We start from the raw sequence: 14,469 nt of genomic DNA on the forward strand, positions 1-14,469 counted from the left end.
CTTTAGTTTTAAAAACTGAAGTTTATTTTGAGATTTACCGTTACGTTGATAATTTGTATGGAGCGATACTAATGTGACAGCTACTACACTAATTGCAACTTACAAAGCGATTTTACTAATTGGTTATAAATTATCTATTGAAGTTACTTAATTGGAATATAATATAGAAACATTAAGTCACGTAATTAAGTAATTACGTGTAAGTTTTGTCAAAGCTAAATGTGGCCTAACTATTCATTATTTATTAGATCATAATATACTATTATTAGATAAAAACTACAAATACAGTACTTAGTAGTTGGCACTGAACATTGTTGTTTACACAATTTATATCGTCCTTTTAGTTCTGGGCATTTGTGCATCTGTTTTGTGATAATTTGTTTTTATCTATTTTTATTTTTATAGTACTTTGTTTGTTGTTCTATTATTATCGTATTTTATTTTTTGTAATAGGCAATTACGCCGTTGAATTTTTTGGGATTTAGGCATTTAGATTTTCGTACAAGCGAGTGTTCAATGCGCACATAGACAGTCCATTAAGAGTCGCACATAGTAGCCACTGGACTAAGTTTGTTCTTAGTATTTATATTAGATATATAGAATAGTAAATTCTAAAAACACAAAACAGAAATATCTTTGTCAGTTGACAGTCGACTTTGATTAAGATTGATTAATACTATAAACACAAATTCTAATATATATATATATATATATATATATATATATATATATATAATGATAAAAATAAATAAGGGGATTAAAATACTGTACAAAGGAGTTGATAGAAGGTTGAACTAATATATAAATAATAGGTATGTATTATACCAAACTAAAGAGAGAGGATTAAAATCATTTACAATTACGTGAGATCATAACTTAATTCCCAGATAGATGCGAACCGCTGTGTTAACTACGAAGTTAACAGCTCTGTTGGGCTTGAAGTATGACAAAGTTTAAATTATCAAAGGAAGTAGAGGAGTTTGTCTGGATTCTTCTAGACTAAGTTTAGGTATGGGGTAAATATTTCTTCGATTCATTGAATTTCCAATAATTTAATTAATAATTTCTAAGAAGTGAAATCCCGTAAGTCGGACTTGAAAAGATTGTTTTGGCCTTCATTCTATGTACTTACGTAAGTGGAAAGGAAAACGAAATTCTGAATTAAAATCAAATTGCCGGGCCGCGGGCTTTGTATCGGCAGAAGACTTACAAGTGCCGCGCTAGCCTTTAAGAAAGTCCTTCACTCTTTTTTGAAGGTCTTTAATTTATTTCACAAAAAATCCAGATTTCGATACTAGTATCGTCTAAAGTGTATGCCATTCTATTTTATTAGGAGACGGCTAAGAAATTACAGGCCTCCTTACTTTAAATGCTATAAAATATGTAAAGCCATTAAACACCGTTCATTTAAATGATTTCAAGCGTTTCAGTCGCGTTTATTCAGTAGATATTTCGTCTAAAAGGCTTTCCTGTGAAGCTAGAAATTTGAATACCTCTATTTAAATTATTCCATTAATATGCATAAATTATCAAAGAAACATAAGCTATTTATTTATATTTTTAGAGTATTTACAATATTCTTAACCTACATAGTAATTATAATAATTAATAATGGATTAATAGAAAACTAAAATTATACATTATTTATTGGGAAAAGGGATACTTTTCTTTAATAAAATCCCAGAGGCTCTTTTATCTCTGCATTTTCATAAACTTAAGAAATTTATTAAAGAAAAGCTGGCTTACTTTAAAGTTAACGATTATCTAGTTGATAAAAGGGCCTGAGACTAGTGCTAGACAGGCTAGTTCTAATTAATTTGCGATATTTGTTTTAAAACAGTTTTAAAAGTGTTGTTTGATGATTTGCTATTTTAAAAGAGTGCCGAGAGTATTTTACGCCGGCTTTTTCTCTCGGCCTACACCCTCTATCTTTCTAGCCGATGAGTAGGGATGTCTACCGATACAAATTTAATGACGTGGAATAAGTGATACCTGTATCTTATATTCCATAAAAAAACATATTTTATTTTTTATTTCAAGCCTGGGCCGGATGCTCACACCTTCTATTTGCATCTGATAAATCCGCAATCTCGAAGTTTATATAATAAGATCTGATTTTACGTACCAAACTGCTAGTGTGTGAGCAGATGCGAGAAACGCTGAAAGAACTACACTTGTTATCTTATGTATTCCTAATCTGCCACAGCGAATAGGGAGCGATGCTTGATTCCAAGAAGATATTTTAAAAGGAATGTTTAAAATACATTCCAAAGAAGTTTTTTAAAGATTATCTAAATCACGTAATAGAACTGAATGATTCCATAGAGGCTACAGTGAAGTACATAAGTTAGTTTGGGAATAAAAAGATAGACTTAACATGACAAGTGGGCGGTGATATTCAGAAGATAACGAGAATGTTCTTTAAATTTATATATGAATTATAAACGGTATATTTCGCGACCTTACGTATTATGGGCAATCTGATAAGGTATACATTAATATAATCTTCCATAAGAATATAATAATATAGTATAATAAATAATAGGAGAATAGGGAAGGAACAACAAAGCTTTTGACGTACACGAGCGCCGAGTTAAGATAGTTGTTAATTGTAAATAAGTGCATCCAATTAATAAAACTCGGTTCTGACAATACTTTATCGAAAACCGTTCTACAATTCTGGAATTCCCAACTTTCAGTCCCTTTTCAAACAAATGCAGCAAAATTCGTTGGAATTCTTTTCAATCATATCTCTTTATCTCGACGAGTAAATTAGCAAAGCTGTGAAATTGTTGAAATGAGAATAACTATGCGCCGACATTTTGCAGGTTTTGTTTTAATTTGAGCGTGTCTACACCGTAATTTCACTGCTTCACGAGTTTTATTCAGTAGCTACGTTTGACTAGAGCCCTGTAAGTGTAACTTTTATTATAATTTTTTGTTGATAAATATACTACCGCTACTCAAACCCACAATAAAAGGAATTATTAAAAATTCAACAAAAATTTAAAATTCATTCCGTCTGACGGTTGATTATGAGGTATTGTTCGGAAATCGGTTTGAAATTTATTCGTGATTGTTCATGGGCAGATTTTACCGGACCGGAATCGAAAATGAAATATTATTCCGTTTATTTTCCCCGGAAATGAAACTGAATATCTTTTAAAACGTAATTCAATATTTGACATTCAAAAAAACAAAATTTACCGAGTTTTGTCCCTAGACAGTTAAGATAACGTAATTTTATCTGGTGAGGAGGACTATCTTGTCACCGTGGTTGGGTTTAGGAGGTATATATAGGCCATAGGATGCAATGTAGATTTATATTAATGATTATTGAAAATAAATATGTTTTCAATAATCATTACGTCCTTACGCATTGCTGAATTAAAGTTTGTGTATTTATTAAATTTTAAAATTAAATAAATATTAGAATTAAAATTTCAGTATTTTCAAGTGTATCTTAAAAATATTGCAGCTCAAATGCGTTATAAAAGCGCGAGCCGTGTCTAGGATCTATCTGGCTCGGAGAAAATTCGCTCTGCGCCTAAGGGACGGTGTATTTTCGTAACATTTAATTTAGCTTTATTATTTCATTATGTCGAATCTTTGGACACTGTTACATGTGGCAATATTCTTATAAAGAAACTTATTTCCCACGGGAGATGTATTGAAAACAAGTTGTAGGCTGTACGTGCGCTGCCTTCGCGAGATTTCAACGATACTTTTCCAATGGGAATTATATTTGAGCGTTCGAACGGAAAACTGCAAAAACGAGCTCAAAAATAACAATTCGAATTCACACGCTTAGATGAAAACACTTCAACGCAAAAACATTACTACGTATTTAATTTAAAAATCAATTAGTGTTGAAAATGGATAAGAATTTTACTCATTTATTTTCACTGTATGAGAGATAAACAAAAGACTCTGTACTATGTACTTATGGAAAATAATGCGAATGTGAATAGGGGCAATATTAAGCGAGCTTTCCCATGACAATCAGGTCTAATTAATAATTGAAATTCTATTTAGTTATTATAATTATTAAACTAAGCGAAGCTGGAAATAATAATAAACTAATAAGCATAGGTAATAAACTAAATAAATCAGTGGCGCTACAACCTCTTTAGGTCTTGGCCTCAGATTTCTGAATCTGTTTCATGATCATTTTTAAATCTAATAGGCAAGTAGGTCATAGGCTCCAATGCCTGACACACGCCGTCGACTTTTTGGGTCTAAGACATGTCGGTTTCCTCACGATGTTTTCCTTCACCGTTCGAGCAAATGTTAAATGCGCACATAGAAAGAAAGTCCATTGGTGCACAGCCGGAGTTCGAACCTACGCCCTCAGGTATGAGAGTCGCACGCTGAAGCCACTAGGCCAACACTGCTCTATAAGCAGTGTAATACTGGCGAAATTTCCTAGCTGGCAACATTGATTTCATAAGTTGGTGCGATAATATTTCTTATACGTAGGCACGGAAAATTCATAATTATTAGTCGATAATTTGGCCTGATCCTCAACCTCATTGGTTATAGAAATAAGACACCTTCCTTCCTCCTCATGATTATACGAATTGCAAAAATATTGTGAAAATTCAGTTTAACTTAAACATGCTCTTTTGTATCGACGACTAGTAACAATTACGACTCGATTTCGATATTGAACCCGGTCGTAAGTGTGGTTACTACGGCAGCGAGTGTGAGTCGTAAACCGAATATGGAGAGCCAATTCTGAAGTACCATAAACTATCGAAAAACTATTTTTATTCAATTGAATCCAGCACCATTCAGAAAGTTTTGAAGTGAAACGATATTGAAATGAGATTCAAAGCTTAGTTTTTGGAATCCACTGGCTTCATATTATTTTGTTGGTATTTTCGTAAACAAAGGAAGTTTGAAGACTACACGAGTTATACATTTCAAAGATATTAGTCTTGCTTTGTAGAATCTTCGCACAATTTTCATATATTTTCATTCTATTGCGGAAATAGACCGCATATTTGAGATTCGTAACATAATACTCGAAGGGCTGGCAAGATTACCTAGTAATAGATTTAATATCTAAATACTATTACTATAACGACAAACATTTATAAGCAATAAACCCGAAACCTACTGGATACATTTAATAAGTTATTTCAACGTTTGAATGTTACATTATACCTGCGACAGGACAGGTCGTTAGTGAATAAAAAATATTATAATTGATATTGAAGTTAAGTACCGTAGTAGTAGATTCTTGGCTTTTACATTCGACATATGTGTGAAAACGTTTATTTGATTAAACATTTTCCTATTAGGGAACATTTTAACCTCTGTATGTATGTAGTCCACATTACAAATGAATTGTAGAAATTGTATTTAATTAAATTTAAAAGTTAGACAAGAATCTCCTCCGACTTAAGTTGTGCCTAAAAATAATACAGAATAGGGAAAAACCAAATAGCATAAGTGCAAACCCCAGTAATACAACATCACTCAATGTACATTACAGTTTTACGTAGACCACGCGGACGTCGTGATGAAGTTATTAAGTACCTACTGCACGTCCGCTAAATAAAAATCGATACAAATTTGAGTTTGTTTGGTCAGTATTTGATAATTAGTTTATTCCAGTCTATAGCATATTCCTCTTCCGTTTAAAGCAATTTTACTCGGGGCACGTTTTTACGTTGTCGACGTGAATAATTAAATCTGTGAGGTTTAGTTTTAAGCGACGGAAATTTGTGTGCATGTACGTGAGTATGTACGCGATTTACTGCAAAAATATAAACTGACTAAATAATAATTTGAAGCTACTTGTATTTAGATATTTGGAATAGATTCAGGTGAAACAACACAACTGTGTTTGTTCTGATATCATTTTCATTTCAATTGTTTGTTAGTATTAAAAATATATACGTTTTTTACTTTCGGGCAAGAGCCATTATTCCTAAGTCACGAGTGATACACATTACACACATTTATATTATGAGCAGATAAACTTAATTCAGTGAAGGTGGTAACAAACTACTGTAGTTGAAGTCTAGTTAGTCAGTCGTAGTGCATAGTTCGCGCGAGCTAACAGTAAAATATTAAATAACTACCAAAATACATAATACGGTGAACTTTTCCTAACTAATAAAATACACATATTTCTCAAAGTTATGACGTCCATCTCTTGAAGTTTTGACAATGCACCCATGTCTAAATCTAAAATAACATTTTAGTTTTGTACTAGAACAGTTTATTAAATATTAAAGAGACTCATAGGAGAAGTAGCGTTGCTATTCAATGAATACAGGATAAACGTGCATTGCATGTATGTCTCGATTTTATTTTGCAGTTCTGAAGTTTATTCAATTTTATATGCTTCTTCATTCAAAACCCTTTTAGGGTTTACTCCTACGACGTCTTTTACTTCGGCTAAGGATATTGAACTCACAAGATCAGCCGAGAATAGTGTCTGTAAATTTATGAAATGTATGGGTTTCATTTTAAGATGTTTTGAACATTATTTAAAAATGATCATATATATTTTATTTATATTTAGCAATAACGTTAGTTTAATATCCATTAAAGAATCGACATTGGTAGTCTGTCTTATGTTCCTTCTAACTTTATCATGAAGCTCTTACAGAAATTGGCACTTTGTTATTTTAATACAATTTCAAATTAAGAAAAGCCATATAATTTATGATTCTAAAATTGCATTATTTATGGTGCAGGATATTGAAGCTATTGCCTTATTGAAATTGAAATACATCATAGTAACTAATGCAAGCAAATTATTCATGTACGTAACGTCGATAAAGCGACGAAGCATCGTGCTCATAAATAACAGTAGTTAAAAATACCAAAAAGAAATAGTTATAAAGTACATATCTCATATGTGAAATATTTCTTCTACGATGATGAAATCAATTAATTCCGTTGACCTAATTAAAATCAGATCTAAAACGCAACTTTTTTAAATCAAATGTAACTTGTAACGAGGAATATGGAAGGAGTGATAGATCAATATTACGTAGTCAAAGATCTCATACGCGTAGATTTGTTATCTTGTTATTAATATTTTAACGCCAGGGAGGCGATCGTAAGGCAACTTCAATCGAAAAGTAAAACAGTACACGTCGTTAGAAACTTCGAACAAAGACTCATATGAAATTGTTGTCAACCGATACCTACGATTTCAATAGCTATAATAGCATCAATATCACGCCGTTTTCTTAAATAGTTCATCAATAAATTGCTATAATTTACAGATTGCCTCATTAATCATAATTTGTATTGTATTGTAAAATACTTATTTAATTCTGAAATAATTAATAATTAGCAAATGACTTACGATTTATCCTTCGTCTATTCAGTCTTGCCAATGCCGAGTTTAGGTGTACTACTCTTTGTTGCGACACAATCGACAGTCTGAACTGGTGTCTTTTTAAGTGTATCCGAGTGCCAGTTAGATTAAGAAGATTTACCGATTGAAAAATAATTTTTCAAAATGTGGAAATTATTGAATGGCAGCAGATGTTTTGTGCCACGGTACGTTTTTTTTTCTATTTTTATACATCGCTGTTTTGATTTTGCCCAAATGCATTTTAAAAGGATTGCAATTTAGCGTGTGTTTTTGTTATTTCGTGTGTATATAACTTTACTTTATTTAAATTTAACTTCTTAGTCAGATCGACGTTGCGTTAGTAGGTACAAGATTCGTTAAATATTTTCACATTAATAGTAAAATTTATTTTGAATAGAGTATTGCAATCGACCAACCGATAAATGAATTACTCTCTGAATATTACCTAAATGATGTTTTCAATATAAAATATATATTTTTTTATTCTTATGTTCATATCATACTAATGAAAATAACATTGCCAAGATTTGAATAAAGCTTGCGAACGAATGACAGTCGAAAAATTAATAATACGTACGAAGAAATGTAGTAACATCTTTAAATGTGACATTAATCCACCGTTATAAAACGTACAGATCCTTAACACGCCAATACAGCAGTACTGCGATCTCAACATCGGAGTATAAACGGGAAATGCAAAAATTTCAAGGTGTATACCCCAGCATTATTGATACCCTTAAGAAGAATCCAGCCTTGGCTAAAAACCCAGAGTCCATGGACTGGTTAAAAACGGTAATATTATTATATTTATGAAAAAAATGTACATATTAATTATTGCAATGTCCATTGTTATGATAATAAACATGCTTAAAATTCATCGTCTAAGATTATGTAATAAGGTGATAGGGAATTGCAGAACTGCAGTTTCAATGTACCATACATTTAAACTGCAATTATCTCGGTGGTTTGCTAAAAAAACATCTTTAAATATTAGTCATCTTTTTTTTCAGATTTTCGAATATAACCTTAAAGGAGGCAAAAAAGTTAGAGCGATGACGACATTATCAGCATACAAAACATTACAGACACCAGCCGACATCACTGACGAATCCCTACATATGGTACAGGTTTTAGGCTGGTGCGTCGAAATGGTACGTCATTATTAATTACTTATTTAAACATTTTATTCTACCTTTGTAGAAAAAACGACACTAACAATAGAAATAACTAAAATGTTGACTATGGCTAACTTCAGGGTGTCGGTTTTTTGTGACGGTGTGCGCGCGCATCGTAAAAATTTACTCTCATCATCTCTAATGCCCCAAAAGAAATAACTTAAAAAAGAAAATTGTGTCAACAATGACCGACCACTACACGTGTTTCAATGTATTTTGGAAAAGAAAGATAGGACATGCATGCATCACAATTGATTTGCTTGCTTAGTGTAGCCCAGCCCCGAAATGGCGAAAAATTTATTCTTATTGCAGATTTATCTATGGAACAGAAGTGTTTGTAGGCAATTTATCTTTGTTTTGTATAAAAACTAGATTTCTCGGTGTGGAATGCGTGGCCCAAGCATAAGCTAAACTAATTTTATTGTAAATACATTTTTTTTCATAAATACTTCTCAAATGTTAAAACAATTTGTAATTTATATACGAGTATATCACAGAGTTCATTGAGACAATAGTATTATTTCATTTTTATGTAATATTACCTCACATTTATTTATTTATATAAAGTAGAACAAATAAGGGCAGACATATGAACTATATTTTTCTTTGGTATGAAGCTTGGAACGAAAATTCGTGTGCGTACAAGAGTAATATAAACAGAAATGCACATATTATCAAGTAATTTAACCGAAATAACTTGCCGTTTAGGTACAGGCATATTTCCTGATGGCGGACGATATTTTGGATCGATCTTCGACACGGAGAGGTCAACCATGTTGGTATTTAATACCGAAAGTTGGGACTCAAGCCGTGAATGATTGCAGCCTTCTTTTGGGTGCAGTGTACGAAATCTTGAAGGAGTACTGTGGAAAATTGCCAGTGTATAACAGTATAGTACATTTAATTAACGAAGTAAGTAGTACATATATAGATGTCAAGAATTGTTACTTTTTTCTTAATGATTGAAAAAAAATTAAAGTTAAATGTATTCCGAATCGTGGGTAAAGGCCAAACGTTTAAATGAACCCCTTTACGAAACGTACAAGATTTCATGAAAAGCAAAACCATTGAATCTAATTTCGTATACATATATAAGTTTATAAGAAATTTCGATATCAAGATTTTCATCTTTCGTTCTTAGTGACAAAAGAAATTTGGAAACCAAAACAGTTTTTAAAGGTTCCCTTTTCGCGAACTTTTAATAAGGAAACGTAAACATTTCTATGCAAAAATAACTTCTGTATACTTATATAACATTTCCAGCACTTTAAATACAATAATTTGATATACGTGAGCACGATTTTGCGATCATATCGGGGTTACGTAGGTAGCAATACTGAAAATATTTTTCACTTTTCGGCTTTATTGTTATGGTGATAAATACCAAATTCGGATATTGTCGTATTTAAAAATAGTCTTGAACATGACTTTGTTTACTTTTAGTCCATATTCTACACATCCATCGGACAAAACCTCGACTACACAATGGCTCGTCGCAATGACTACACACTGTATACTCTGGAGCGATATACGAACATAGTCACATATAAAACAGCATACTACACTTTCAAGTTGCCGGTATTCCTAGGATTGTACCTAGCCTCCGATGTGCCTCAGCATTCGCATAAAACGTCTGAACAAATCTGTTTGGCTTTAGGATTCCTATTTCAAATGCAAGTAAGTATTGAAATACCAAACTCCATGGGAATGACATCTTTTTGTAGCAACATCTCTTAACGTTATTTAAGTGATGCACTGCGATTATAAGTTTTTGTGGCTCATGTTATATTTAAAGATATTTGTATTTGATGCAAACCTCGACTAAATTAAGGTGTATTTAAAATAGATTATTTGATCAACAACTTCGAGCATAACCAATTGAAGGTTTGCGCTGCTCGGGCAGACGAGTTGAATAATGTAGTAACGCTCTGTATAACAAATTTCATTTTGTTAATACCTTCATTCTCACAGGACGACTATATCGATTGCTTTGCTTCTGAAGAGGCAACGGGCAAGTTGGGCTCCGACATTCAAGAAGGTAAATGTACATGGTTAGCCGTGCAAGCTCTTAAGATTTCAACTCCCGCGCAGCGTGTAACCTTCTTAGCGAACTATGGAAGGCACGAGAAGGATCAAGTCGTGGCCATCAAGATGCTTTACAAAGAGCTCGACTTGCCTGCGCTTTATTATCAAGAGGTGGCAAAGTGCAAGAAGACTATCCTAGATATCTCTCAACAACTCGATATTCGAACCAATGCATTATTTGAAAATCTCGTGGATGATGTATTAAAGCACCACCAAAATCGTCCCCAGTCATCCTAAGTATGACTAATCATATCATTATCATGCATAGTTTAGAGTACATAATAAATCATTGTTTACTAATTTGGTTCTTAATTTTAATTCTCTTTTATTGCTCGTTCAATATTATTTTATTTCAAGTTATAAAAACCTGTTCTTATCACTACAATTTATATCTAGTTTAACTGTAAAGTAATCGGTTACTTGTGAATTACATCGTTGATACAATCAATATTGACTACATTCTGAGTTCATTGTTGTTGTTGGATTTATATTGAAACTAGTTCGTCTACCGCCCTTTGTCTAGTACAGCTGAGTGCTCACCGGCTCCACGAACGAGGTAATATTTGAAATTGTGCGGTACCCTGCATCAAATACAAAAACACACATTGAGATCCTTATATACAACCTGCTGTGATCATCATACAATTACTATAATTATATAATATTTACTTTATACATTTTATACGACCCTCTTAGTTATTGTGCTTTAATTGTAAAGTAGAAAAGCGAAATAGACCCCAAGCACATATACTTGTTTTGGAGGTCAAAACTTTTGCGCTCCTAATTGGCTCTGTTTCTTCGAACTGAAGTAGCTATTGTGTGCTTCCTACGACAGTTTAGAAACTTAATCTCCGATAGACTCTATAAAGAGATAATTCTTTAATATGCAAAACTAGAGAGCGTTACTCAAATATGGCGGTTAAGTTAATTAGCTTAACTGAAATTATTAACTTAGCTCCAATTTTCTGAGCCAGTTTATTTAATCAGTTACCTGTTTTCTTTAGCACAATATCGTCATTTTCGTGATAATACAATAAATCTTATACTATATTTGTTCACGTTCACAAAGTATCTCATCAAAAATCGTATCTATGTCCCTTAGTGGCCAGCTCTTCACTTAATACTGACAGAAGAGTAGGCAATCAAAGTATTAAATTGTATTAATTGCAGAAAGTCACAGATCGTGCAGATTGGCGCAACTAAATTGCAGTGAGGGACTTAATTTGCAAAACAAATATGGTTAATGGGCCTCAAAGAATCTGTCCCGCTTTGTTTTATTTGTGTTGACTTCAGCTTAAAATAAGGATTAAATGCACTAAACGGTATTAATAATAATTATTATTATTAAAGCTTTAACTCTCTCACAGTGATGTGAAATTACTTTGTTTATGTAAATTTAAAAAAACCTTAGATCATTGTCATTGTACGTAGCTACAAAAAACGAAATAAAAAAGTGCGATACTTCAAATATTTACTAATCTTGTGATTTCACTGATTGTGTTTCTTCGTCCTCCAAACCTAAAAAGTCATATTTCAGAATATGTACGTGCTCAAATAAACAGTGTAAGTCCAAACAAATGTGTGAAAATAATTGAAACCACAGACCGAATGCTGATCGATTTGATGTATTTTAATAAAGTCAGCTAGTTAACTAATGGCGTTATATTACATGGAGATTGCGTTATTTAGTACAAATTTAGTAGATAGGCTTACGATAATTACATTTCCGCTAATTTAACGCATCGTGCGCGTTGTATATCATATAATTTGTACCGATCATGAGTATTGAAAAAAGAAAAAGAGACAAAATAAAGTGGAATTCATTTATAATAATTTAAAATAACATAGCATCTTTTAATCTTTCCGAGTCGGTTAAGATTATGTTGAGAGGCTTTCGTATTTCATATATGATAGTTGTGTTATATAGTGTGCCTTAAATGTGTTTTCTCTGTATAAACGATCCATAATACTCATTACTCTTCACAATATTTTTCCTTAAATAATATATAAAAGCAATCTTAAAAAAAATTTGATTTATGTAAAATTGTTCTGGTACAAGTGAAAACCGATAAAGCAGTTTTAAAATCAGAATTCTATATCTCTCAGAGGCTGCCAGTATGTTTAATCGTTTCTTTTTTTTACATTTAAGGAATAAGTTTACTAATTATATTCTTTAGAAACGAGAAAAATTTAACAAATAAATATAAAAACTGATCATGTAGGCGTTTGTAAGCAGAGTCTTCAGACGAAGAACCGAAGCCTTTTAAATGTTTAAGCGTTGTGAAGTTTTTCTCTATTTATAGAATCAAATTAAACATCATTTTACGATCACAAATGAAACCATACATGTATTTTAATGAATAGTCCTAGCTTCAAAATGATGAATTAATGAATTTTTTTATTGGAATACATGCTCTGATTGAAATTATATAAATAATTAAAGCGTGTTAGAAAATAATAAAATCCCCCAAAAATACAGCGAAGTAAAATTTCACTGCTCTAAATAGCAGTAATTAAACTTTGAAAAAGTGAAAAGTACTTAATTAACAACTCTGAACGTTGGAAAAACTTAAATAGCATTCGTTCATTTGCATCAGATAACACAAATTTTGGGCGAACAAACCAAGATTCAATTAAAATCCTTTTTACCGATGAAATGATTTGAATTTCTAAAATTTTTTTTATAAGAGATGGTTTCTTTCCTTAAACCTTATGCACTAAGCAATATACTTTTTACAAGCCTTAGGTAATATTGGTTCATTGTAGTTGGTATATGCAATAATTAGGCATGTCGATTCTTATAGAATAGCCTCTTAAACGATAAGTGAGTTTAGCAGCCTGTCTATCGGTTGTTAAATATTTTCTTACGCTTCACAACAGCGAATGTATAACCCGTTCTCCAGGATATTTTTCGTCTAGACATGAATCGTTTTTCTTTATAAGCAAGTATATTAGGTTCTAAGCCAAAATACATATTAAACCAGTAAACGAACCATCTTATGCTAGACAGACTGTTCATCTTCAAGTGAGCACTACAACATTTTTTTCAGTGTTCGAAGTTATTAAATGGCGTATATTTTACTAGTTCTTCTTTCAAAAGTCAAATTATTATAAAAACCTACACCTGCCTATAATACAGTCATTGCACAATATATTAATTAGTCTGACATTGGCATGATGAGTAATGTCGCTTTGCCAGCCCTTTGTCATTTCAGATTCCAGAAGTGTATCAGACGGAAGTAATATGTCATAAATGAAACCTATGTGCAATATACTGTTAATACAGTACAATATCGTGCATTTTACATTATGCATATAAATCGGAGAGATCAAAGGAACATGAATTAATTTCGGTTCGCTGTTGGCCGCCGGCGACGCTTGCAGGTAAATTTACTGTTTGCGATGCACTCATGCAAAGAATTTTTTGAAGGGTCAAAAGTCAAACACAGACTTTAATCGTTTCCCTGCTATGGCGACGTGTATTTTAATTAATAATTGCTTTTTGACTCGTTAGAGGCCATTTTGGATACATGGAAAGACAAAAGTAATTACAATCTACACAACGTTGTTTGATGTCCCGAAACCGTGTAATGGGGAATAAGGTGGACTCATTTTTGTCATCAATGATCGTTTAGGCACAAATTGAATATACAAATGTTAACTATATATATACCAATGTATCTATACATATAGTAAACATTGCCAGAGAAAAGCCAATGAACTATATACATAATATACGTTTTCCAGTCTCCGATCTCTCATTAAAGATTTGGTTTCGCCGTATTTTGTACAGTGTATTTGGAGGACCCAAAATCAACATTTTGTAGTTTTGAAAACTGTAAGCTCTGGTCAGAGGTAGTTTAA

At 32.1% G+C, this 14,469-nt stretch overlaps 1 protein-coding gene across 1 annotated transcript; it reads left to right on the plus strand.

Moving 5' to 3' along the window:
* The first annotated feature begins 5,485 nt into the window (after positions 1-5,485).
* On the plus strand, positions 5,486-10,905 carry LOC125062533 (farnesyl pyrophosphate synthase 2-like). Its single transcript, XM_047668531.1, has 7 exons — positions 5,486-5,593; positions 7,356-7,530; positions 7,981-8,137; positions 8,356-8,496; positions 9,229-9,432; positions 9,964-10,197; positions 10,492-10,905. Exons 2-7 carry the CDS (start codon positions 7,490-7,492, stop codon positions 10,840-10,842), a joined length of 1,128 nt encoding a protein of 375 aa, XP_047524487.1. The 5' UTR covers positions 5,486-5,593; positions 7,356-7,489; the 3' UTR covers positions 10,843-10,905.
* Positions 10,906-14,469: the final 3,564 nt, after the last annotated feature.

Source organism: Pieris napi, chromosome Z (genome assembly GCF_905475465.1).
Source record: "Pieris napi chromosome Z, ilPieNapi1.2, whole genome shotgun sequence".
Taxonomy (NCBI): domain Eukaryota; kingdom Metazoa; phylum Arthropoda; class Insecta; order Lepidoptera; family Pieridae; genus Pieris; species Pieris napi.

What these genes read in the sequence shown, in the direction of transcription:
- LOC125062533 (XM_047668531.1), top strand. Translation starts at nt 7,490, where the DNA reads ATGTGGAAATTATTGAATGGCAGCAGATGTTTTGTGCCACG. An exon ending in AGCAGATGTTTTGTGCCACG is followed by an intron (nt 7,531 to 7,980) that starts GTACGTTTTTTT and finishes TAAAACGTACAG; the next exon opens with ATCCTTAACACGCCAATACA. An exon ending in GATTCCTATTTCAAATGCAA is followed by an intron (nt 10,198 to 10,491) that starts GTAAGTATTGAA and finishes TCATTCTCACAG; the next exon opens with GACGACTATATCGATTGCTT.